The 26,706-nt window shown below is 43.1% G+C and overlaps 1 protein-coding gene across 2 annotated transcripts; it reads right to left on the minus strand.

Moving 5' to 3' along the window:
• Positions 1-960: 960 nt before the first annotated feature.
• Positions 961-26,633, minus strand: DYNLT5 (dynein light chain Tctex-type family member 5). 2 transcript variants are annotated; one of them, XM_051857665.2, is made up of 5 exons: positions 25,549-26,633; positions 23,712-23,833; positions 9,258-9,349; positions 2,044-2,168; positions 961-1,196 (listed from the first exon to the last, which is right to left on the minus strand). In XM_051857665.2, the coding sequence occupies exons 2-5, from the start codon at positions 23,822-23,824 to the stop codon at positions 993-995; spliced, it is 534 nt and encodes a 177-aa protein (XP_051713625.2). In that variant the 5' UTR covers positions 23,825-23,833; positions 25,549-26,633; the 3' UTR covers positions 961-992. The 2 variants fall into 2 exon arrangements, with proteins under 2 accessions (XP_051713625.2, XP_051713626.2); XM_051857666.2 differs by lacking the exon at positions 25,549-26,633 and adding an exon at positions 25,405-25,538.
• Positions 26,634-26,706: the final 73 nt, after the last annotated feature.

A 26,706-nucleotide genomic window follows, 5' to 3' on the forward strand; every position in this document is an offset into this window, starting at 1 on the left:
CAGAAGAATAATCAGCTATTTCAGCCCCGGAAATTTTAGTGCTCATCCATTCAAAACCTCACTGGGAAACTTTAGTATTAAATTCACAGGAACAAAAAGGTAAATACACATGTTTTATTTGTTAAGCTGCCAGCTATATATTTTGTGTAAAAGTTCATTAGCCTAAGAAAACCTATTCAACGGCACATTAGCCCATGTCTATTTAAAAGTAGTGTCTCTTTCCAATGCACGATTTTATGTTTTACAGATACATTTACTATTAAGCATCATGTATATTTCATAGCTAGCGTCTACTTCAGGGTCCTAAAAAGCCTTTGTCCGCTTTATAGTCTCCATTACAGAGGAGTGAACTTTCCGTTCTCCCACAATTTTGTAAAGTGCAGGCAACCCACAAGAGCTTCTCGTTTTAGCTTTGGGGCCCCGCGGGACCATGGTAATTGTTATGAAGTTATTAATTCTACCTCAGCAGTTTCAACTGTCAGGTGCATGTAACAATAATTGCAGTTAATGAATGCTGCTCAATTTATTAAGTGCAAAACGAAACCAGGATTCTTTTATATGCAGCACTGAGGCATATAACATTTATCATTTGTGTATCCCATGCTGAATATTCCACTGTCATGTAAGGGTCAGGGTGTACAACTATATATATAATTTTAATTTTTCCCTTCGTTAAAAAGTAATGTGGGGACTTCTAACTCTCAAGTAATTAAAATGATGGGAACTCAGAGAAATATTCAATAAGAATTTATGTTTATGAAAAGCAACCCAGGAGAACTAAGATTAGTGTCTGCTGTGGATAAACAAGATTCTTCCTTGTGCCACCCTCCCCTCCCGCAATCCTTATAAGAGAATGAAAAAATCTAAAAGCCTCCAGTTGTTTGCAATATTACCATTGTTTCCCTGTTCATTGTTCTTGGCAGTAAAACTTTTGGGTACATGATGCAGCCCTTTTCGCGATTTCAGAAAGTGAGAACTATCTTTATTTTCAATCACTCAAAGTAAACTGCATAGACATTTGCAACAGCAAAGAGGGAAGAATTTCTGAACACATACGACGAAACAGCATCATTTTTAGGATCCCACAGGCATCTGCTTCCAATAAATATGCTCTGACTGCTCAGTTGTCCAATGTGAATGATTACGATTAGTTTGTACCGTGGAAGGATGAAGTCCTTGACCCGGGCTTTAATAACCTGAAAATTGAAAACAAGGCTCTGATTTAGCCATGTGGAAACTCAAAAATCTTAGTTTTGGTCATAAACACAGTGGATTTAATTTAAGACAATAACATGATGCGCTGTAGAAGCTTGAGTATATGAATGTGTGCATCCAGTAGAACTGTAACTATGATTTCCCTTCAGTAATAGCCTCATGAGACAGGACCTTCAGGGACAAAATGCCAACACCAGCAATAAATCTACATTCTCTAAGGCACAAGAGAAAACTGCAATACAGAGCGCAGAAGGCAATGGCTTATTACATTCTTGGAAAATCTAGGTTAGGAAGGCTTCCCTTCGAAGAATGTTGGCATCAGAGTTCCACTGTCTTGCTTGTGTCTATTTAAGGGCCTGTACATCTGGAGTCTTCTGTACTCTAAGGGATCATGAATGTTTATTAAGGAGTTTGTCATAAAATGGAAGTTAGAGGAAAACATAATGAGATGCCAGTCTTTTAGGTAATAAAAATGGGAATATATTTAAATATATATAAAAATAAAATATCCATATTTGACACACTGAGAACTTGCCTTAGAGAAGAGGAAATGGTCATTAAAATATTATATCTTTACAATAAACTTTTTAATAAGGGGTCAGCTTTATACATTTTTCTACAAAATACAATAATGATTACTTAGGACAAAAGCTTTATACACAAACACACACACACAGAATATGACCCGATAAGTGTCTTTATAAAATATAAGCACGCATTTTAAATGTTATTGCAAATTGGCTTCCTTCATAAACATGTTGGAGGTGGTCTGTGCTTTCAGTGAACACTGAAGTGTTAGTTAACACTTCAGGCAAATCACACACGTACCTCAGAGATAGTTTTAGTCATCTGTCTACAGAGCTCCGGTTCATATGCTTCCTCTTGTAGGTAGTTGGTTAACACATCTTTCAAAATATGATTGACAGTGACAGCGGGAAAATGTTTGGTAGGACCTGAAAACATACATGAAATTTCTAAGAATTAGTTTCAAAACACATCCACCCACCCCTTAGGCCAATCAAAAACATATTGAAATGCAAAGGAGACATCCAATCTTCTGGGTGGCCTCAAGTTCAGGCCAAAGGCAGCCCTAATTAGATTTGCAGTTAGGTTTTCTGGGAGAGGACCCTCCAGGGGTGGGGAATATCTGGCCCATGGGCCGTTTAAGGCCCACCAAAACATCTGGTCTGGTGCTGCTAAGGCAACCGCAGGTGGGACTCAAAATTTAATAAATCTATAGCAGGCTAATTTTCTTTTTAAGATTTATTGTATTTATTTGAAAGGCAGAATTACAGAGACAGTTGATTTTTCTTTTAAGATTTATTTTATTTATTTTAAGGGCAGAGTGACAGAGAGAAAATGGGAGAGAGAGAGAGAGAGAAAGAGGGAGAGAGAGAGAGAAAGAGATTGAGAATCTTCCATCTGCTGGTTCACTCCCCAGATGGCTGCAATCGGCCAGACTGAAGCCAGGAGCCAGGAGCCTCATCTGAGTCTCCCGTGAGGGTAGTAGGGGCCCAGGACTTGAGCCATTTTCTGCTGCTTTCCCAGGCACATTAGCAGGGATCTGGATCAGAAGCGGAGCAGACGGGACTTGAATGAGCACCCATAGGAGATGCCAGCGCTGCAGCTGCCAGCTTAACCCATTATGCCACAAGATCAGCCCCAGCAGGCTAATTTTTAAGTTAATAATTTTGTATGGCGTGCAAATGATGCTATAACTATCCAAATGGTCCTTGGCAGAAAAGTGGTTCCCCACCCCTGCTGGACTTGCGGAGTTACCAAACTACCTGAAAAATGTGTTCAAAACTGCCAGCTGGACACCGGCAGTCTCTTGCTTGTCAGTTTCCATTGTGAGTGACCTTCTTCAAAGTCTTCACGGCTAACCAGCTCCCCGGCTCTTATATCCCTCCCCGAGTCTATCTCCCAGACACATGGCCACTGCCCTCAGTGAGAACCAGGCTCAGTTCTTACCCAGCCTAAAGCTTCTTCCACCGCTATTATCTCCATTTTGGAGATGGGGAAACAGAGGCTTCATTTAATACTTTATTGTTGGTGTTGTTTTTATTTTATTTACTTATTTAACATTTTTAACAGACACATAAAAAGTTGTACATATTAAAAGCATACTATGCAATGTTTTGGTAAATGGGAAAATATAAGTAAAAATCAGCATAAATATACTTGTCTCTTAAAACACTTTATGTTGAAAACATCCAAAATTGTATCTTCTATTTTTTTTGGCAGAGAAATATACAGTATATTAATATATAATCTACAGTCACCACAGTGTGCAATAGTTGCCCATAATTTCATATTCTGATTTAGTTGTAACCTAGCCAGAGGTTTAAACACATTGTGTAATGAGCCCAGAATTACCTAGTGGCAGAGCTGGGATGCACACCCAGGCTTATCTGATGCCAGAGCTCATACACTCAGCTGCATTTGGCTTACAATCAGAGCAGAAGTTTCAATGAATCTTCTTTATCTGGCGTCCCTGTAACATTATCCTCATCATCTCCCTGGCTATATGCTCACACCTTACCACATGCACATGTTCTCAGGGCTTGTCACACAGATGCTCAATCATTATTTGTTGAATAGATAAGTTGAAGAAATGAGATCAAGAATTATATCCAATTCTCTCTTTTTTTATTTTTATTTTTTTGAAAGGCAGAGTTATTGAAAGAGAGAGAGAGAGACAGAGAGAAAGGTCTTCCTTCTGTTGGTTCACCCCAAAATGGCCGCCATGGCCGGCGCCTGCACCGATTTGAAGCCAGGAGCCAGGCGCTTCTCCTGGTCTCCCATGGGGTGTAGGGCCCAAGCACCTGGGCCATCCTCCACTGCACTCCAGGGCCACAGCAGAGAGCTGGACTGGAAGAGGAGCAACCGGGACAGAATCCGGCGCCCCAACTGGGACTAGAACCCAGGGTGCCGGGGCCGCAGGCAGAGGATTAGCCTAGTGAGCCACGGTGCTGGCCTCCAATTCTCTTTTAATAGTCATCAGCATTTGGGGTGGGCTTTAGGGCACAATTGGTTAAGTCACCACTTGAGATGTCCACATTCCATATCAGAGTGCCAGTGCAAGTACGACTCCTCTGCTTCCAATCCAGTTTCCTGCTAATGAACCCAGGAAAGCAGCAACAGATGATGGCCCAAATCTTTGGGTCCCTGCCCCCAAGTAGGAGACTCAGATGGAGATCCAGGCTCCTTTCTTTGGCCTGGCCCAGCCCTGGCTGTTGCATTTATCTAGGATACAGCTGAAGCACTTTCTTTCTCTCTCTGTCACTGTCATTCAAATAAAAAAAATAAAACCCACAAGTCTTTAAAAAGAGGTCATCAGTATCTATTAATAAGTGTTTATTTTTAATGACTATACATAAGGGTGTAAAGAAACACAGAGCGTACTAATGTTAGGACAATTCAGGGAGGTCTGAGCATGATGTGGGTAATCCCAAGGGCTAGTGGCAGTGAGGATGTTACCCCAGGCTTGAGGAATCTAGGAAGGAAGCTCTTACTAGATCCCAGAAGGGTCAGGTGGAAAAGGATCCCTGGAGAGCAGCTGGTGTCCGTTGGTTGATGGAGGCAACTCGTCCGAGATGAACCCACAGGCAGGCAGCCTGGGAAACAAATACGCACACCTCACACTGCTCCCTCCTTTTGCCTTCCGAACTCAACAAGAAGGTTACAGAGCCTGTCTCTGTAGTTTTATGGAAGCCTCCTGAGGTTCAAGAAGTACTATTGTTATTTTGATGATAATGTAGGCATTGCTTAATCTAAGTTAGAATGAATCTAGTCTGTGGAGACACTAGACATAATGACTCATAATTATCCACAGTATTAGGACCCTGAAATGGTTGGTCCTGTTTGTTCTTGCTTCCTGGGCTCAGAGATAGGTCTCTGGATCCAAAGACCTCTGAAAGCAAGCTCCTAGAGCTCCCAGGACTGTGTCACCTGCCTGGGGGTCTTTTTGAAGATTTCCACTTTCATACTCCAGTAAAAATGAAACTAAATTTGAGGGTGATTTTCTCCTTTGTATTTAAAAAAATTAAAAAAAAGTTATTCCAAGAGGTGGGTGTGGCAGTGCAGTGGTGAAGCCTCCACTTGCAATGCCAGCATCCTTATAGGAGTGCCAGTTCAAGTCCTGGCTCCTCAGCTTCTTAACCAGCTCTGGCTAATGCTCCCGGGAAGGTAGCAGTTGAAGGCTTAAGTACATGGACCCCTGCTGCCACCAAAAGCTTAGTCCCTGTCCCCTGTGCTCAATCAAAATAACTAGGACGAAGTTCAGAGGTAAAAGAAAAGTTTAGTCTATCGACAGATAATGAGTCTTGAGACTGCTGTCCTGCTGAGTGAGGGTGTTTGTAAGGAGGCTGCAAGGAAGGAGGAGTCAGGAAGAAGGGGAACAAAGGACAAGGACAACTGCACATTGGCCTCTGGCCAGGTGATAAGCAGCCTGTTGCAGTCATAGTGGTTATTTGATCTGGTTACATGTTCAGTGCATGTCTGAATTCTTGGTTGGTCTGCAATGCCATACTCTTCAGGGAATTTTTACAATAGCCAAGTAGGCTTTAGCATTTTCTGCCTTTGGCCTAGAATTCCCCTGCTTGGACTTGGAAGTCCCCTAAACAAAACCCCTCGTGGCAATACCAGTCACCAACATGTAATTAGCAAATGACCTCATGAGTCTGATGGTCAGAACCTTCAGGGCCAGTTATACCACTTCCTCAATTCAGTCTGTTAATTCTAGTGCTATCAAAATGCAGGACACGGGCACTTTAAGCTAAGGGGAGAGGGTCTCCTGACTGCACCTGGTGGTATTTACCATCTGCATTCAAGGCATTGTTTGGGGGCTCAGTTTTGCGGCCACCACCATGTAGGACTCAGATGGAGTTCCTGGATCTCAGCTTCTGCCTGGCCCAGCCTTGGCTGTTGGCGGGCATTTGAGGAGTGACCCAGGTGGAAGATCTCTTCGTCTCTCTATGTGTCCATCTTTCTGTGTCACTCTTGTTATCAAAAGCTTAGTCCCATTGCCAAACCAAAATAACTAGGACCAAGGTTTTGGAGTAAAGGAAAGAGAAAACTTAATCTGTTGACGGATGAGGGGGTAGTGGATATGAAAGTCTCAAGAACTACTTCTCTGTTGAATGAATGTGTTTGGGGTTTTCTAAGGAGGCTACATGAAGGGGGGCCTGGTCTGGCAAAGTTGTGAAGGAGCCACGAGCCTCTGTGTAGGGCTAGGAGCTGGGGCTTATATGTTCTTTCTCTCTTTCATCACAGTGGCAGCCATCTGGGGGGTGAACCAATGGAAGGAAGACCTTTCTCTCTGTCTCTCTCACTGTCTAACTCTGCCTGTCAAAGAATAAATAAATAAATAAATACAACTTAGAAAAGTAAACATGATAGCCCTAGTCTGCATGCAATTAAACAGATCATAACTTAGAACTACACTGTTTTTCACCTGCTTCCCCTGGGCACTCATATCACACAGACCCTACTTGACCTGCATCGTGCACATGGAACCCCCCCCTTACCTTGCATAAGTACCTTGCATAAATTTTATACAGTATTTCCATCAGAAAACGACCAATTTCTTTAGTGCTGATATTTTGTCTGCTTAGTATTCCTGCCCTTCATCTGGGAGCAGCATCTATCTTTCTAGGAACTGGTCTTCTACTCTCAGCTCCCAGTTCTCTAGGACCTATCAGTAGGGTTGGCCAAACCAACTACGGTCCTTTCTTGGAATCCTTATTCTAAAACCGGAAGGAGGAAGAAAGAGTCTGCCTCCTTCTGGTAGCAGGAGTTATGACCTGTGACCCTGAGAAACTGCTGGAGGCCACCTTTTTCTTGGTGGGAAGAAAGCCAGGCCACCGTGAGGAGGAAGCCCACACTCAGATGAGTGCTGGAAAGAATCTTGGACGCACTTGAGTCACTGTTTCCAGTGGTTGCTCTGTCCAGCTGTATCAATGTCCTGTCCATACTTTTCTTATTTTTCTAACAAAAAATGTTATTAACCATTATATTTTGAAAATATTTTGAAATACAGTGATGAAATTTTTTTGCATTTCTTCCTTGGTAGCCTTTCTTCTATACCTCCAGAATCAACCGTGCCTTTCTCAGGTTTGTACAAAGAGAAAAGTCCATGTTGAGGTTTTTATTTTTAAAAGAAGCTCCTGAAGCTCCCAGGGCTGACTAATGTAAAAGGCACATTCCTTTATTTAGAAATGGAGAAAACCTTTACCTAAATTCTGCCTGCCAGACTGCAAAGTCTGAGAGTACCAGCTGCAATTAGGACCCTAATGATAACATCAGGAGTCAGTTGTTCTCTCAGTTTCTCGTGGGAGTGAGAAGGCAGATACTAGCCCTTCCCTTTGGTCGCATCTCAGGAGCTTGTCTGCTTTTCCAACAGGCCAAATAGCGTAACCTGCACTTCATCTCAGAGGAATCGGGATGACCAGGACTGCCATTGCCATCCCAGAACCAGTCACTGCTCCCTCCCTGTAGTCAGCGTCAGCGTCAGCGTCAGCGTCAGCGTCAGCAAAATGCTGTCAATCAAAGGTGGGATGATGTTGTGGTGCGACTTCTCCAAGGGAATTGGATAAGATTACCAGGAAGAGTTTAAAAGTGTATGGGATGGCAGGACTGCCACCTGCGTGCCACAATGGGCCCTGTGAAAATAACAGTAGAGTCACTAGTTATGGAGCCCTGTAATCCATGCTGCATTGGGAATTACTGCAGAAAACTGGCTACAAGGGCCAATGGGATATGCTGCTGGTCTGTAACTTTCCTGGGGCTCGCTGGCCGCAGATAAAATCATCCTGGCCCAGGGAGTCTTCCTTTGCCCTGTGGCAAGTCTCCCTGGAATTTCTATAGAGCTGTAATTATATATGGATTCGGATAACGGTGGGCAGTTACACACTTCGAGTAAACAAGAAGGTCCAAGGAGGAAACATGAATGTGTGAAGACATTCACCTGGATTCCACTTGGGAGTACAGGGGCAGGTGCAAAGATCTTTGTTTTTGAAGGCACGGGATCTCAGTGGTAATAACAGCTAAAAATCTCTGTCAACAGGGGACCAGGGAGCATTCACCTCTGCCTTGAAGTTTTTTGCTCCAATTATCAACAGTCACAGTTGATTTTATTTTTCACTTAACTTACATAGGAGGGCACTTCAAAATGTCTGTGGAAAATGAATTGAAAGATAACTATAGTTTGGTGCAAAAATGTTCTTGAAATTTGAGTATATAAGGGGTTTCCAAAGAATTCATAGAAAACATGTATTATGAAAGAGCTATCCTGGATTTCAAATCCTTTTTACAGTAAATAACTTTCAATCCTATTTTTAGTGGACTTTCAGAAAACATTCTGATAATGTTTTGGATTTTTGACAATCCCTTTTGTAAAATTTATTTATTGTTTAATTGGAGGAAGAGAGCGAGAGAGAGAGAGAGAGAGAGAGAGAGAGAAACTGATCTTCCTTCTAGGAGTTTACTCCCCAGATGTCCATCACAGCCACCTCCGGGCCAGACCAAAGTGAGGCACTGGCAACTCCATCTGGTCTCCCACATGGGTGGCAAAGAACCAAGTACTTGAACCATCACCTGTTACCCCATTAGCAGGAATAGAAGATTGGAAAGGGAGGTGGACTTGAGCCCAGGTACTCCAATATGGGATATAGACAACTCAAGTGGTGACTTAATCTGCTGCACCACCTTGCCCACCCCTTTGTGAAGTTTTTCAAGTACCCTTTTATACATATCTACTCAGAAATAGCCAACAAACTGTTAAATCCAGGAATAAACTGTGTGCATTTAGTGGCCCCCAGTGAATTACCTGGTGTTCCGGAAATGATGCTAAGGAAAAGTAGACAATGGGCATTGTGTCCATTTTACAGAGGAAGAAAGTAAAGTAGCACCAGCTTACTCCAGTAAGTACGCTTCCTTACATTGTGCTAGGATTGAACTTAATATCACATCAGAAGACATTTTATGTACACATCATTCAGCAAATTAGAAGTCTAAAATAGGGGTAACAAAATCAAACACACCGAGCTGATAGGTGTTTTCCATCTGGACTGTAAGGCGGGAAACTTCATCACGCTGGCTAGGTTCATCCACATAGGATACGGTACTCATAGAGCTGAAAACAACGGAGAAAACAAATTGTGATCGTTATTCTAACAGCAGCAAAACATAGCATTGTTTTCGGCTAAACTGCTACAAAGGTAAAGTTTTCGCTAAAAATTTCAAGTTACTCCTACATAAATCTCACTGACATATTTAAAGTTTAAAATACTAAAACATTATTTGGAGCACGTCTCAACTGGTAGTTGATGCATAGCACAATTACACGGTCCATCTGATTATCCAGATGGTGTTTCTGGGTTCATCTGTGCTACGAGGTGACTCAGTCCATGTTTCAAAACCATCGCTGCTAGTGTCTGCCACAGAGCAAACTCACCAAAGTACGCAAAGCTCAACAAGGGGACTTGTGAGTATGTGAAGAAGTTAAACATGTTAACTCTGTTGGAGCCGGTGCCGTGGTGCAGTAGGTTAATCCTCTGCCTGAAGTGCCGGCATCCCATATGGGTGCCAGTTCTAGTCCTGGCTGCTCCTCTTCCAGTCCAGCTCTCTGCTATGGCCTGGGAGAGCAGTAGAAGATGGTCCAAGTGCTTGGGCCACTGAACCCATGTGGGAGACCTGGAAGAAGCTCCTGGCTTCAGATAGACACAGCTCCGGCCATTGCGGCCAACTGGGGAGTGAACCAGCAGATGAAGACCTTTCTCTCTGTCTCTACCTCTCACTGTCTGTGACTCTACCTCTCAAATAAATAAATAAAATCTTAAAAAAAGAAACAATTCTGTAACTACCTGGGGTATTAGATGCACCTCACAAAGCCCTTCCCCTGTGAAAAAGAAAAATGAGAAACTCTTCTACCTGATGAAAGAAACCACAATTCACTCAAACTTCATAAACCAATAAGCATCAATCACCCTTTTCAACAATAAGAAAGGATTTGGGCTGGTTACCAAGGCAATATGAACTTATCCAGGTGCTAACTAGGAGACCCCAGCAAAAAGAAGCCCCTAACGTCTCTCAAGCACCACTTAATTCAACTTGGTTCAGAGGAACTCCAATTGTCACTAATGGCAGTCTCAGAACACACTACCCTCAATTTTCTCCACCTGTGAAAATGGACGCTAAGATAGATGCCATTTCAAAGGAGAGGATATAATTGTGTGTGTGTGTGTGTGTGTGTGTGTTCAGAGTGACCACTTTTCTAAGCAGGCTTTGTTTTGGCTTTAATTAAACAAGAAAGAGGCATTTGTTCTTAATCTTTTGGGATTTTTTTTTCTCTGCAAGGAATTTAAAATGCTTAGTCCTCAGCTCTTCAGGATGGTAAATTTCTTGCAAATTCTTATTTAAAGAAAATCATGGATAATCTATTTTGATTAGGCCTTTTTGCTTTACAACTTTAATATAATAGAAATAGCATGAGAAATTGAGGTTTACCCACCCAGCGCACGAAAGTGATGTGAGAAATTGTGGCTGCTTTCTTTTTCATGGTGGATTTCTAGATTAATGATTTAGTCTTCATTCTTACAGCACCTGCTTTCCTGCTGCCCTTTGAAGTAGCAACCAATTCGTTTGGCCGCAATGGTTGCAGGTGTTGTGGGCAGCACCAAAGATGATAACCCCGGCTTAAACAACCCCATGTTGCACAAACTCCCTGATTTTAAGATAAGCTAGCCTGCTGCAGTATTATATATGCTGCTTTTAACTTTGCAAAACATTTCCCAGCGTTTGTCTCATTTTACCTTCACAACGGCCCTTAAGTAAGGAAAGGAGTCATTATTCTACTCATTTTAGAGAAAAGGGAACGAGGCAATGGCTCAATGTCAGACACATGGGAAGGCAGACACAGTTTCCAAAATCCCATATACCTCCTGGTGGCAGAGTCCTACATATTGTTATACTGACAGAATTATCAGAAACAATCATCTACCACAATTAAAACTTTCCTGTGCAAATATTAGAAGGTATTGACAAAAACCCTATTTGTTTTCTGCTCAGTGTTATATTAAAATTAATGGAAAGAGAAAGAGTTGGTAAAACATCAAATTAGCTGTAGTTCAAATCTAAGACATAAAGGACTTTCAGAAATAGCCCTCACTATTACATTGTTCAGGGTTAGTGAAGATTAATAATCAATGCACTTTATGGTGTTGCGACCATGAAATTGGTAAGTATCATCAGGGTAGTTTGGCTGAAGATTGGCATGCAAATAGCAAGTTTTGTAGATTGATTTTGTTACTGAAGATGGCTTCATTCCATGCCTTTTTATTTTCACAGTAATCATAAGAAGTGTATGCGCATTACAGAAAACTCAAAACATAAAAAAAAATAAAACTACACAATAATTGTAACTCCAGTAGTTATCTAACTACTACTAAGAGTAAACAAAATCTTTTCAGATTTGTGGACATAGGATCATATTACAGATGGTCTTACTTCCACTCAAATGTATTGTGGATAACTTTCCATGTCAATAAATAATAATCTATGTTTTATTTTTTTTATTGACACACTTGTTTATGGCGTCAGTAATCTCCCTAGGCTCTTGTCATGAGCTGCCAAGGCTATGGAAGCCTTTTGAGTTCACCAACTTCAATCTTATTTAGACAAGGTCATAGTCAAAGTGGAAGTTCACTCCTCCCTTCATAGAAAGGTACCTCCTTCTTTGATGGCCCGTTCTTTCTACTGGGATCTCACTCACAGAGATTTTCATTTAGTGTTTTTTTTTTTTTTTTTCCTAGAGTGTCTTGGCTTTCCATGCCTAAAATACTCTCATGGGCTTTTCAGCCAGATCCGAATGCCTTAAGGGCTGATTCTGAGGCCAGAGTGCTGTTTAGGACATCTGCCATTTTATGAGTCTGCTGTGTATCCTGCTTCCCATGTTGGATCATTCTCTCCCTTTTTTATTCTACCAGTTAGTATTAGCAGACACTAGTCTTGTTTGTGTGATCCCTTTGACTCTTAGTCCTATCAGTATGATCAGTTGTGGACTGAAATTGATAACTTTGACTAGTGGTACATGCCACCTTGATGGGATTGAATTGGAATCCCCTGGCACATTTCTAACTCCACCATTTGGGGCAAGTCCGATTGAGCATGTTCCAAATTGTACATCTCCTCCCTCTCTGATTCCCACTCTTATATTTAACAGAGATGACTTTTCAGTTAAATTTATGTTTTATTTTAAATATTAAGATAGCACTTAATATATAGTCTGTATTTTATTTAATCATTTATTCTCCAGGCTATTTAGATTACTTCTAATATCCCACTATTATAGGGAAAATTGTGTTGAACATTGTGTAAGGACTGTCATTTGCTTTTTAATGTTGCCCTCTCCTTTTCCCTGGGTAACAACAGAACCCTACACCTGTAAGATTATGTGGTCTACACCGAATATACCTTCTCAGATTCTTTAAAGGCCTTTGTGACCATGTGGCACATGCGAGGGATTGGAAAAGGGGAGACAGAGAAAAGAGAAAAATAAGCTGAACAAAAAAAATAAAAGCTTTTTTATTTCTTGAGAAAATGCAAAATGAACAGAAAAAATACTGAAACTCTTGAAATATGAGCAAGTAGCATTAAACCAGAATATAAGTTTGGTAAAGTTGTAGAAATGAAAGAGAACCTATAATTCAAAATTGGGAATTATCAGTATCAGTTCAGAAAATGAGGGTACTTCAAAAAGTCCACGCACAATGGAATTAAAGGAAAACTTCAAGGGCGGGTGTTAGTGCAGTGCTGAAGATGCCACTTGTGTCGCCCATATTGGAGCCCCCGGTTTTGAGTCCTGGCTCCATTTGTGCTCCAACTTCCTGCTAATGTGCACCCTGGGGGACTGGAGGCAAGGGCTCAAATACTGCCACCCACATGGGAGATCTGGAGTCAGTTCTAGGCTCCTGGCTGCAGGCTTCCAGGGAGCGGATCAGAGTATAGAAGCTGTCTCTCTGCATCCCCCTATAAATAAATACAAGATAAATTCATTTTGATGCAAACAATAAAATCCATGCATAGATGTTTCATAACATGTATTTCCATGGACTTTTTGAAGACCCCCCTCTTAATAGCTTAGAAGAACTTGGACATTTTAACTATTGATAAACAGCTTCACTCAAGCTCTTGGAATCATTAAAGATAAACATATGAGATGCTCAAAAAGTAAGGTTATCATTTTAATTACCAGTGCTATATAGACACAGCCAATACGTTTATTGGGTATGTCACATTACAAGTGGAGGAATTTCATTTTCTAAGACCATGCTTTCCACAGTTTACAATGACAATATCTCTAGATACATGAGCTCATTGCAAAGGGAATGCTACAGTTACCTTTATTTTTCAAATATGAAAACTGTTCTTGCTGTCTAGGGGTTTTATTAGCATGTGTTGGCATTGATAGAAGAAAAAAATTTCAATTAAAAAATGTATCCAAGACAGTTATAAAATTTTAGAAAGGAAGACGGGGTAAAAGGAATGGAGTAGAGAAGCTGGTGCTGTCAGGCAGTGGGTTAAGCTGGGCTTGGCATGCTGGCATCCTACCTCCGAGTCCTGGCTGCTTGGCTTCTGTTCCAACATTCCTGCTAACGTGCTTGCGAAAGCACAGGATTCTGGCTCAATTGCTTGGGCCCTTGCTACCCCTGTGAGAGGCTCAGAGAGTCTGGCTCCTGGTGTCAGCCCGGCTATCATAGCCATTTGGGCAGTGAAGCAGAAGATAGAAGATTCTCTCTCCCTCTCTCTCTCTCTCTCTGTCCTTTCACCTCTCTCATTTTCTCTGACATGTTAACTTTTAAATCAATCAATCTTTTTTTTAATGGTAATGCAGTGCACCTGAAAGTCTGGCATAAACTGGTGAAAACACAAGAAAACCAGAAAAATCCATTAATATTATTCCATGAAAAGGTGTAACAATTTGTAAGCAGACGCGAAAGTGAGTTAATCCTTAGAACTGTACGTGCTATTGCAGAGGACAGAGTTAGAATTAGCCTGCATGCAGAAATAGCTGCAGGGAACCGACAGAAAATAATCAAAGTGACTCTCCTGTAATGTAGCCTGTCTGGCACAGGAAGTGTCTCCTGTAAACACAGGAGCCTGTGTTCTGATTATCTGCACAGAAAGCACACACACACACAAATGAGCTAAGGAGTTGGAACACGTTCATTCTTACATGAGATTCAATTTTCTTAACAATATCTTGTATTTTTGTTTGCCAACCAATTCTTGAATTACATAGAGTAAACATGAGGCAAGTCTTATTGTTATGACTGTTAGCGAGAGTAACAATAATTTCAATTAAGCTTTGCCAGTCACAGCAACATTTATTTATTACTGAGAACTCATTTCCAGAAAATTTCACCATTATTACCCTGATGTTTTGAAGCCACAGTATGAGATAGTCCTTGAATGCATGGCTAACTTTAGGGCCATTAATGCAGTCGATTAAAAAGGCCAGATATATCATATCCTCCTTCTATTTGTAACAACAAAGTGCCCGGAACCACCATATTTCTAATGGCATCATTTAAGTGTACCTTGTGTTTTTTTTTTTTTTTGAAAACTGTTACTAAAGTCCCGTGCTGCCTCCCAGTGGAGATATTTCACAGTGCACATAGAAAATTGCTTCAAGGTATAAATCTGTAGAATCATCTTTTTTCTTCATTCTTTCAGCAACTATTTATCGCCCATGGTATGTCAGGAAAAGTAGAAAGTATTGGTAATTTAAATAAAAATTAGAGCCCTGTGATGGAGAACCATAATGCAGAATACAAGGTAGGCTGTTTGGCCTAGTGGTTGGCTCCTGTGTACCACCAGAGAGTACCAGGACTGGAGCGCTGCCTCTGGCTCCTGACTCCCGTTTTCCTGCTCCTGTGGACTCAAGGAAGCAGCAGCAACAGCTCAGGCTACTGGGTGGCTGCCACCCACATGGCACACCTGACTGAGTTCCCAGTTCTCGCTCCCAGCTCTTGTCCCAGCCCATCACTAGCATCTCCAGAGTGAAGCAGGAGATGGAATCCCTCACTCTGTCAAATACATCTAAAAAGGGGAAGCACAGAAACTCCTTTTGTTGGGAACTTTCCACCTAAGAACTTCTATGGAGATTTTTATGACTATTGCACCAAAGCACAAAGGCACAAAAGCATGCTAGCATTTCCTCCATCAGCACATGGTGTCACTTGTCTGGTAAAGCAGCCTGATTTTGATAGCACATTTTCTGGATTTTTATGTTGGTGGTGATATTTTATCCACTAGTATCTAACTAGTGATAGGAAAGCTGTAATGGAATCAAGATCAAGATCATTTTCCAAAATGAAAGAGGCAAGGAAGTCATAAGCGATATGTTCTTAAGGTATGTAATTTCCATGAGTAAGAGTTGTTCTTAGAAATAAAGAATGAAAGACACATCTGTGAAAAGTGCAACTTGGTTGTGGTTGAAAATAACACAGGAATGGTGGTGGACAAAATAGAACAGTTCTGAGTGTGTAGGTAGACGATCAGAGCTAACGTCAAAAGCCCATTAAGCAAATGCTCATTCTAAAGAACATGAGGTGATTGTCAAGGACAACTGACGAAACGTGTTTTGTATCAATGCTTAGGTTCAGAGCTGCATTGCTCTTGGCAACCACAGGAGAGGTGGTGCTGGGAGGGTGGACACGTGGTTATCTCCACAGTGCCTAGAGGGTTGTGGCCGATCACAGATTTTCAACATGAATGAAACTATTCCTTCATGTTCTTCTTTAAAACAGATGAGAGTTTCGGCAAGGAGGCAACAGTGGACCTGGTTTCAAGAATTTGAACAGTGTTTATCTTTTTGCTATAAATCCATTTTGTGTGTGTACAAAAAAGCACCTACTCATCCTGGACTTGATACCTACACAGATCTGTGAATCCAATATTCAACTTATTTGGTGAATAAAGGAACTTACTTGTTCAGAAGTGAATGCGTGGTAATTATTACTAATCTAATAATCTAAGGATATTTACTGAATGGCTATTATGTGCCAGACATTTCTAGGTCTTTGATCACAATACTGAAAAATAAGTAAATAAGCTTTTTACCCTCAAGGAACTTATGTTTTAATGAGGAAAGACAAATGGTAAACAGTAAAATTCCAAATAAGCAAATTATATATTATGTGAGAGATGACAAACGCTATGGGACTATGCAAAGTAGAGCAGGTTAAGAGAGTTTGGAAGTGGGTGAGGGGGAGTGTGCCACTGCGATTTTTTTTTTTTTTTTTTTTTTTTAGTGGGAGGTAAAATAGCAAGGTTTATTAGGGAAGGGACATCCGTAAGGATGGATGGGCACCTCTCCAGACAGAGCCTGAGAGAGTGCCCAGTCACTCGGACTGGGGGGGGGGGGGTGTTGGTGGAGGAAGGAGCGAGGTTACATGTTTGGGTGGAGAGGTTACACCTGGCCAGACCAGGCGGGCGACTCAGCATAGAGGCAGAGAGCTGAGCGCCGCCACGTGCGATTTTAAACAGTGTGGTCAGGATAGGCCTCCTTGAGCAAATACTTGAAACAGGTGAGGAAATGAGCCATGTGGGTGGCTGAGGGAAGAACACAGGAGGGACAAAGAGCAGATTGGCAACGGCTTTGAGACAGGGTGCTGTTTGCTGTGTTTGAGATAGGGCATAGGAGCCCGAGTAGCTGGAGCTGAGAAAGGAGGGGGCTGGAGGGTGAAAACCAGACATTGCAGAGGTGTCCAGACCATGGAGCGCTTTGTGGGCTCCTGGAGAAACTCCGTGTTTACCTTCATAAAGCGGAGCCTAAGAAGCACCCCCAAAGCTGTGCTTAGTACTGTTGCATTTCTTTGCTGAATGGCTCTATCAGTTTTTATTCTTCCTCGCCTTGCCAACAATTGATATCATCCTCTCCTGTTTGTTATGATATCCTGATGGCTACAAAACAGTATCTTATTGTTTTAATTTACATTGTGCTGGTTTCAGTGAGTTTGAGCATCTCTTTATCTTCTCCTGGCTTTCTTCTGTTAGCTTTATAGCTTTCCACATTTTGGTCTTCGATTTGGAGTCTTCCTATGCAAATAGTGTAAGGTAAGAGACTAGCTTCATTTTCCTCCCTAGAGGGAGCCAACTTTCTCCCAATGCAATACGTCAAAAAGTCCACAATTTCTGGGGGTAATAAAAATATCTTCTGGGGGTGGCGCTATGGAGTAGGGGGCTAAGCCTCCACCTGCAATGCCAGCACCCCATAAGGGCACCAGTTCTAGTCCCAGCTGCTCATTTTTCAATCCAGCTCTCTGCTACGGCCTGGGAAAGCAACTGAAGATGGCTCAAGTGCTTGGATCCCTCCCTGCACCTGCATGGGAGACCAGAAAGAAGCTCCTGGCAACGTGCTTCGGATTGGCCCAGCTCCAACAGTTGCTGCCATTTGGGGAGTGAACCAGCAGATGGAAGACCTTTCTCTTGGTCTCTCCCTCTCCCTGTAACTCTAGCTCTCAAATAAATAAATAAAATCTTTTAAAAATATCTTCTTTATTTAACCCACAGGGTTCTTATGAGAGATACATGAATATTGCATCTGAAAAGCCTTAAAATCTATCAAGTACAATACAAAATTAATTATTACTGTGGTTTCATTTGGCAACAAGGCCATTTGAGTTTTCCTAAATTTCTCCCTCTCTGTGGGGCAGCTGAACCTCTGTCAGATCTTGTTGGGGCATTTGGTTTGATGGCAACATAATGTACCCCCTGGCTCTCATCTCCCAGCCTCTGGTGTTTTCCTTCAGGCATCCACATGAAGAATCAGGCCTGGGAATTCCCCTGTCACCTGCCCATAAGTAGCTCACTGCATTATAGGTTTGAACTCCGAATCATCACATTTAAAATTACGTGTTGTGGGGCTGGCGCTGTGGTGCAGTGGGTTAATACCCTGGCCTGAAGCACGGCATCCCATATGGGCACTGGTTCTAGTCCCTGCAGCTCCACTTCCGATCCTGCTTTCTGCTATATCCTGGGAAAGCAGTAGAAGATGGCTCAAGTCCTTGGGCCCCTGCATCCTCATGGGAGACCCAGAAGAAACTCCTGGCTCCTGGCTTCGGATTGGCACAGCTCTGGCTGTTGCGGCCAATTAATTAGAGAGTGAACCATTGGATGGAAGACCTCTCTCTCTCTCTGCCTCTTCTCTCTCTGTGTAACTCTGACTTTTTTTTTTTTTTTTTTTTTTGACAGGCAGAGTGGACAGTGAGAGAGAGAGAGACAGAGAGAAAGGTCTTCCTTTTTTGCCGTTGGTTCACCCTCCAATTGCCGCCGCAACTGGTGCGCTGCGGCCGGTGCATTGCGCTGATCCCAAGCCAGGAGCCAGGTGCTTATCCTGGTCTCCCGTGAGGGTGCAGGGCCCAAGGACTTGGGCCATCCTCCACTGCACTCCCGGGCCACAGCAGAGAGCTGGCCTGGAAGAGGGACAACTGGGACAGAACCTGGTGCCCCAACCGGGACTAGAACCTGGTGTGCTGGCGCCGCAGGTGGAGGATTAGCCTAGTGAGCCGCAGCGCCGGCCCTGACTTTCAAATAAATAAATAAACCTTTTAAAAAAAATTACTTGACTATCTTGCGCTCTAGATTCTAAACTCCACAAGATCAGAGATTGTTTCTGTGTAACTCACCACCAAGCACACTACTTGGATGTATTCTGCCCAACAAATACACCAGAGGAGACAAGGAAGGCAATCCTTTCCATTTTGGTCATTTTTACTGGAAAAGCCTAATCCACTGAATAAAAGGTTATCCGGTGGCTGTTTACTTCAAACCCAGACTTCTTTAGGTTAGAATTCTAGTTATTCACCTTCATGTGCCATGATATTAACATAGAGTCGAAGTTCATTCACTTCTGAATAAATTCACAAGTGAAGGAGTACATGTAGTGTGGCCTAGGTGGACAGCTGTGGGATCCATACAGACAGTTCTGGTAGCATAATGTCACTGCAATTTTGGTTTTAGGCAAAAAGACTCTTCAGTCTGCAACCTTAGCCTTGATGTACTGGAGACAGTCCTGGCCTCAGAGGTAGTAAGCCTGGAAATCATGTCACATTATCCTGAAAAAGTAACCTGAGCTCATGGCTTCTGTCTGCATTTTAAGGACAGGAGAAAAGCCCGTCTGCTCAAACACTGCCCCACGTCTGCCACAGGCTGAGCTTCTCTGTGGAACCTGCTATTGTGAACACCTGCTCTTATACAGCACAGGGAAACAGAGGGGTCCAGTGAATTAAAGAAGAGCTCCATTAATGCAAATTCAACATGGGCTGTCAAGTCTTAGGGAATGAAAATACTTGAAAGATAAACAAAAGCCCCTCTTGCTATTTGCTAATTCTTTAACTATGGTGTCTCACCTTTTGTAAGCTTCTTTTTCTTCATTTGTAAACTGAGGGTAATAATAGCATCTATCTTTATAAAGTAGAAGTCTGCAAAAATTTCTGTAAAAGGTCGAATAACAGGTATTTTTGATCTCTTGGGTCCTATGGTTTCTGCTGCAACTATTCCACTTTGCCATTTTAGTGACAATTCAGCCAGAGACATAAATGAATAGACATGGCTGTGTTCTAGCATACTTTATATATAGATGCTAAAATTTGAAATTTTTAAAAAAGATTTTATTTCATTTATTTGAGAGGTAGAGTTACAGACAGAGAGAGGGAGCGACAGAAAGGTCTTCCATCTGCTGGCTCACTCCCCAGATGGATGCAATGACCGGAGCTGAGCCGACCCAAAGCCAGGAGCTTCTTCTAGATCTCCCATGTGGGTTCAGTGGCCCAAGAACTTGGGCCAGCTTCAACTGCTTTCCCAGACATAGCAGAGAGCTGGATCAGAAGAGGAGCACCCGGGACATGAACTGGTGCCTATACGGGATTTTGGCGCCTCAGGCCGAGGCTTAGCCTACTATACCACAGCACTGGCTCTGAAATTTGAATTTATTATAATTTTCATGTGCCACAAGATATTGCACTCCTTTTCATTTTTTCCAACTATTTGAAAACCATACTTAGATAAGGAACCAAATCTAAACAGGTGGCATTAAACTTGGCCCTTGGCCATAGTTTGCTAATCCCGGGTAATAGGCCTTTTATGAGGCACAGATCAGGTTCATGCTAAGAAGTTAGCCAATGCCATTTTTATTATTATAAATTATTTAAGTGAAAATCAAGCAAAATTCAAAATCACAGCTAACAACTGATATCAACTATGAAGGCATGAAAGAAATAAGCCAGCCTGCTAATAGTTGCAGGGTTAGGATAATAAGACCACATGGAAGATGTTTCCTTCTTCCTTCCATGAAACATAAAAAATTACGTTATGATGAATTATAACTCAAATAAAAAGATCTAATCCTGAAAACATTTAGCAATAATTATATTGAACATAAGTTCAGTCTTCTTTTCACCATTCAGAAGACATTTCAGATATTTATTATGTCCAAGGGCCACTGCGGAGCATTGGTTACAGCTGTGGAAGGCTGTGGACATAGGTACCAAGGCTGTAGGGCTGAATCTGCAGAGCTCACACCCCACTCAAGGAGCAGCTGCCCCAGGCTACCTCGCTCTCCCTGACCCCCTTCTCAGTGTGATCATGGCTATGAAGGCAAAGAACTTCAAAATCTGTTGAGGGAGCTAGACAAGAAACTGGCCAAGCGCAGGTCTACATAGAAAGGGAAAGCAACAGGGAGAAGATGTGAAAAGCATACAACTCAGTCAAGCGGAGGATGTGATCATGGTTGGATAACTGGAAAGCTGGGAGATGAAGGTAAATGCTGAAGGGAGAGGAGAAAGGAAGCCAGAAGAGTTTAAGAAAGGCATTCCAAGCAGGGAGCAGGGGTGTACCACGAGGAAGCGACACAGGGCAATGGTTAGAGGCCGGAGATAGCACTGAGGAACTGTTGACAACAGGACAGGATGCAGAGTGGGGTGGGGCGGGGAAGATGGTGCTATGGAAGGGGCCGATGCCTGTGGCCCCTGTACCTTGGCCTCATGCTCTGGGATTTTTATACTCGTTGTTGAGTCAGGTTAACTGACATGAAAGTTTCAGTTATTTCATAATAAAATAGTAAGAACAATGTCGACTCAGTAGGATTAGTGCTGGAGACTTTAAATGAGATCCTGTGTTAGGTCCCCAGTTATACTTCAGGGTATGTTTTATGCTATTGACCTTTAGCTTGTCAAAGATGGTTTTGAACTAATTTTCAAGTGAAAAGTATAAGCTTTTCCATAAAATACCATAATTTCAAAATGATGCTTGCATTTGAATGTCACTAAGTTTTCATAATGCCTCTACTAGTTCAAGGAAAATCACCCAGTCCGTCTGAACGCAGACAGACAGACCATGGAGAGCGTGTATGAGGCAGAGAGGGGGAGGAAGCCTCCTTCACACGTCTGCATTGCATAGGGACGTGGAAGGCGTTCATTTGCTATTTAAGAAACACATTGTAAATAGCTCAAACTTTCTGAATGTTTTGAGAGTCCAAAACTGAAATGATGACTACTTAAATGTGGTTGTTGGTGGAAAATTATCCTAATATGTTGGAAAAATTATTTTTGTATTCTTGTTACTTGCAATTTGCATTTATAGTTCATTATTAATTGATTAAAAAGGAGTTATCTCTAATTCTTCAAATGTTGCCAATATCTGTTTCTATATGACTTTTTACCTTTTCCCAAAAGGTAAGAGATAAAGAAAAGTTATGCAATAGAGATGATAGTTTAGCCTTTGGATGAGAGCATTTTTATTTATTTTATTTTAATTATTTTCTTTATTATTTATGTAAAAATTTTGTAGTTTTTTAAAAAGTAAGTTGAGTTTCAGCTAATAGTTATTTTAATATAATTTTGGGAAGGACTTGTACACTTTGGAAATAGCAGCCAGAATGACTTAGGGTCAGAGGGAAAGTTACAAAAGTTAATTATTCTCCCATCTTTACTTCAGATATGTGCTGGGATTGCTACTCTCCTTTTTATTCAGTTTTCCCATGTGTGAAAGAGGGAGGTTATACTTGTGATCCACAAACTTACAAGGCTGAAAAGTGAAAGTGCAAATAAGAAAATTAAATGCACTCTGAGAATAGAAAGATTTGGGTTTTATAATTCTTATTATTCATATTCTCCTACTCTCTGTTCTACAAAACATACCAATTCCTACCTCCCAACATGGGAGATAATATACCACCTTCTTCAGTCTTATGGAAACTGTTAAGAAGGAAAGCCTATTATTTAAGTTAATTGACTGCTACATCAGATAATTAATTTTCTTTCCAATAGCAGTCAGAGGGGTCAGCCCTGTGGCATAGTGGGTAAAGCTGCCACCTGCAGTGCCGGCATCCCATATGGCCACCGGTTCGAGTCCCAGCTGCTCCACTTCTGATCTAGCTCTCTGCTATGGCCTGGGAAAGCAGTTCAAGCTGGCGCAAATCCTTGGGTCCCTGCACTCGCATGGGAGACTTGGAAGAAGCTCCTGGATCTTGGCATCAGATCGGTGCAGCTCCAGCTTTTGTGGCCATCTGGGGAATGAACCAGTGGATGGAAGACCTTTCTCTCTCTCTGCCTCTCTCTGTAGCTCTGCCTTTTAAATAAATAAATCAATCTTTACAATAAATAACAGAAAGGAGTGTCATGAATGTATTAAAAATTGACCCATCTCTTTAATAGAGCACATTCAATATGTAGCAAGAACCAAAAAAGGTACTTACTACCTTTTGACCCACTGATTATACTGCTGAGAAGCAACCAAGCAGAGACTTAGTATACAGTGAAAATGAAATAAGTCGGGGCAGGCAGTTGGTAAAGCAGTTAAGATGCTGCTTGAGACATGCACATCCCATATTGAAATAAGCTTGAGTTCAAGTCCCTGCTCCACTTCCAACTCCAGTTCCTGCTAATGTGCACTCAGGAGACAGTGATCACCCAAGTAGTTGGTCCCTGCTGTCCACATGGGAGACCTGGATTAAGTTTCTGGCTTCTGGCTTCAGCCTGGCCCAGCCCTGGCTGTTGAGCTGTTGAGGGCATTTGAGGAGGGTACCAGCAAATGGAAGAACTCTGTGTGTGTGTGTGTGTGTGTGTGTGTGTTCCTCTCTTTCTGTAACTTGGATTTTCAAATAACTTCATAAAAATTTCACTCATTTAAAATGCAAAAAACTATATGGTTATATGCTGGGGAGAATTCAAAAGAGACATGAGTAACATGATGTGTTGTTTCTTTTGAGTAGAAAGTTTTTCTGGGTAGAATTTGAAATAGCAAAAATGTTGCTGGGTCAGCTCAACACTCACTCTCTTTTAGTTATGGTCCTTAGAGGTAACTTGAACTTTGAAATCCCCTACTTTTCTTTTTCTTTTTGGTGTTCTCAAGGAAATTTTTTTCTCTCATTATAAACACTATGAACTTCCTTATTCTATAATTGAATTGAAGTCAGTAAAGATGGCGATGCTTACTCTTTGGTGCGCCCATGAAGATCCTTCCGCCGGAACTCGTGGCTGCTCAGAGAGGACATACTCCCCCTTTTCTTCAACGACTGAGTTGCTCTGTCTTCAGCAATGTCTGGCATCAGAATAACCTGCAGAGGGAGACTCATAAAACAGCAGAAGAGAGCTCCAAAAACACTTTACTTAGCATACCAGAGACTCCAGCCTCCTAAAGCACATAGGTACTTATCCTACAGTCTTTGAATGGGACAGTGGGGTCTCCCCGAGAGCAGTATGTAGTGTATGGTCTGAGAACTCTCCTAAGTTGTATTCATGCTGTACTGTACTTAATTCACATAAGCAGGTAATAAGCTCTGGCAAAAATGCTTAACTGCGAAAGAGGGAGAAATTTATGGGGAAAACATGGATGAAACATATGGAAGAAACATGTTATCTCATACCAGAAACCAACCGGTTTATTGGCTCACCCATATTTGATCTTGATAAAAACTTGCTAATTAATATTTTTGTTCCTGTGACTTTGTAATTGGCAATGAGCTATTTCCCCAAACGATTTTCCCCTCCCCAAGCATCAGTGATTTACTTAGCAAATAGAACTTAACTATTTTTTAAAAAATATTTATTTAGTTGAGAAGAAGAGAGAGAGCGAGTGAGCGAGTGCTCCCATCCCTTAAATGCTGGCAAGGCTGAGGCTGGGCCATCAGAACTGGGAATTCAATCCAGGTCTCCCTATTGAGTGGCCAGGACCCAATTACTTGAGCCGTGACCAATGCCTCCCCCAGGATCTGCCTTGGCCACCAAGAGGGAATTAAGAGCCACAGCTGGAGACAGAACCCTGGCACTCTGATGGGTGACTTAAAAGCCGAGCCAAATGCCTACTTCGGGATTCGATCTCTAACTAACTTAGTGGAAAATCTACCTCCTTTTCACAAGTGCTTATGGCAAAGCTGGCGATGACCATTTACTTGAGAACTTAGAATACGGTTTTTGTGTCCTTACTGCCTACCTACAAACTTAGGTATTTCACTGAAAGCATTCCACCATCTGTAAATCCGAAAGCCACAGCAAGGAAACACTGTGCTAGACGCTAAAGCATAGAACCCAAAGCTGGAGGATCCTGGACGTTGACAAGAACAGCCCCCAAAAAACCCTGTCCTGGGTGTGAGCGCAGGGTTGGGCGCATGAATAGGGCAGAGGTGTCGCGTGTTGGGAAGGGAGGCAGTGGAGCGTGAGTGTGAGCATCCCTAGGTGTGCCTGAGACTCGGCGTGCGCACACCTGTGCGTGCAAGCGTGCGCGCGTCCCCAAGTGTGGAGAGACACCTCTGAGCGTCATTGAGTGGCTCACCGAGGTGCCGCTCGAAGTCCCGTAGACTTGCCTGCAGCGGCTGCCGAAGCGGCTCGGCGGGCAGCCGCTCCCTAAGAAAGGCCTGGGTTGGAACCTGGAGGTCCCCATGGGTGCGGCGGGGCCCCGGAAAGACCGCCTGGGACTGGCGCCGCTGAGGCACCAGGAGCTGACCCTGCGGCCTGGCCTGTCTGCGTTGGGCATCGCCCTGGAAGTCCCGCAGCGCAGGTGGACTAGCGGCCAAACGCGGGCACCCACTGCTAGTCCCCACATTTGGAGTCACTTTTTCTTCTTTGAGGGTGGGAGGAGGCTAAGGCGGGGGACTGATCGCTTCCCGCGCAGTCCTTCTTCTCCCCTTACCTACGGCAGGGCCAGGGCGGCGGCGTGGGGGCGGCTCCTCCGCGGGCCTCTGGGACCTGCTGCCCGGTGTCTGCGGCACGGGTGCGCGGTGCGGCTCCCGCCTCCCAGGCCCACTCGGATCTGCCCTGCGGCTCACGCACTCACCCGGGGACTCCGCGGCGCGTCTCCAGGGTGATCTCCTCAAACATCGCCCTCGGCCCGCCCCCAAGCCTGGCCTCTCTGTGGTCCTCGGTGGCGCCCTAAGGATGTAGTGGTTCTCATCCTCTCGGCCGGGAGGGGGGCCGCCCTGGCCTTGCTGCGTCCCGGTTGGCGGCGAGTAGGAAGGGAACTGGTTCATTTTACATCCAGGAGGACCCTGGGGACTGAAGACGCAGCCACTCACCTTGTTCCCTTTTAGTGCAGATGTCAGGGGGCAGGAGTGAGAAAATGCTGCGGTTTCCTAGGACCTGGAATCAGGGGCACGAAGAAAAAGAGAAGCAGCCCTTTCCCTCCCCGGCCCCCAAGCCTGCTTTCAGCGTCCCGCTCGGAGATAGATGGCCCCTGTATGCCAGCTGCTGATGGCCCCTGGTAATGACACCTGTAAAGAAAGGATTGCTCTTCCTTTACAGATCTAGAAAAATTGAGGTTCTCAGATGGTAAGTGCTCCGCCCAGGGCTCCCGGGACTCAGGGTCTTGAAGTCCAGGTACTACAAAAGGGGCTGGGCTCCTTGCTGCTCCTTAACACCCCTTTCATTAAGACTTAAGAAGCCTTGCCATGGAAGCTGCTTGCCTTGGAACTCACCTTCTTCCTCCTCCTCAGTAACAGTTCCCCAACCCAGAAGCGTACAAAGCGAATTGTGTAGGGAGCCTCCCTAGTTGACGGTCATGGAGTGGAGACCACAGGAGCCTCGCGCCCCAGCCTCTGCGTGGCCCTTGGTGAGGGTAGCAGTGGTGTGCCTGCCGGGAGTACATCATTGGGATTCCAGTGGGGGCACACTGTTAGGACAGCGTTGGCAGAAAGGCATTCGGGTTTTCTGGCTCATTCCAATCCCTACTGGCAGAAAGATACGAACTGCAAAGGATGGAATATCTACTGTGAATTAGGTGGGAACCGCTAGGTGATTGGTAAATACTACTGCTTTCTAGTTACTCAGCAACTGTGGTATTGAAGACTTTGCTCCGTTACTTTTTAAGATAAGGAGATAGGGAATCAGTGAGTAACATGCTCAGGTTTGTGTTGAAATTACTAACCAGAGTTTTGTTTGCCTTTAAAATGTTGATCTTTGCCAGACCCTTGGCCAACCTTTTCCACACTAAACACGC

Source organism: Oryctolagus cuniculus, chromosome 7, assembly GCF_964237555.1.
Source record: "Oryctolagus cuniculus chromosome 7, mOryCun1.1, whole genome shotgun sequence".
In the NCBI taxonomy this organism is placed as follows: Eukaryota; Metazoa; Chordata; class Mammalia; order Lagomorpha; family Leporidae; genus Oryctolagus; species Oryctolagus cuniculus.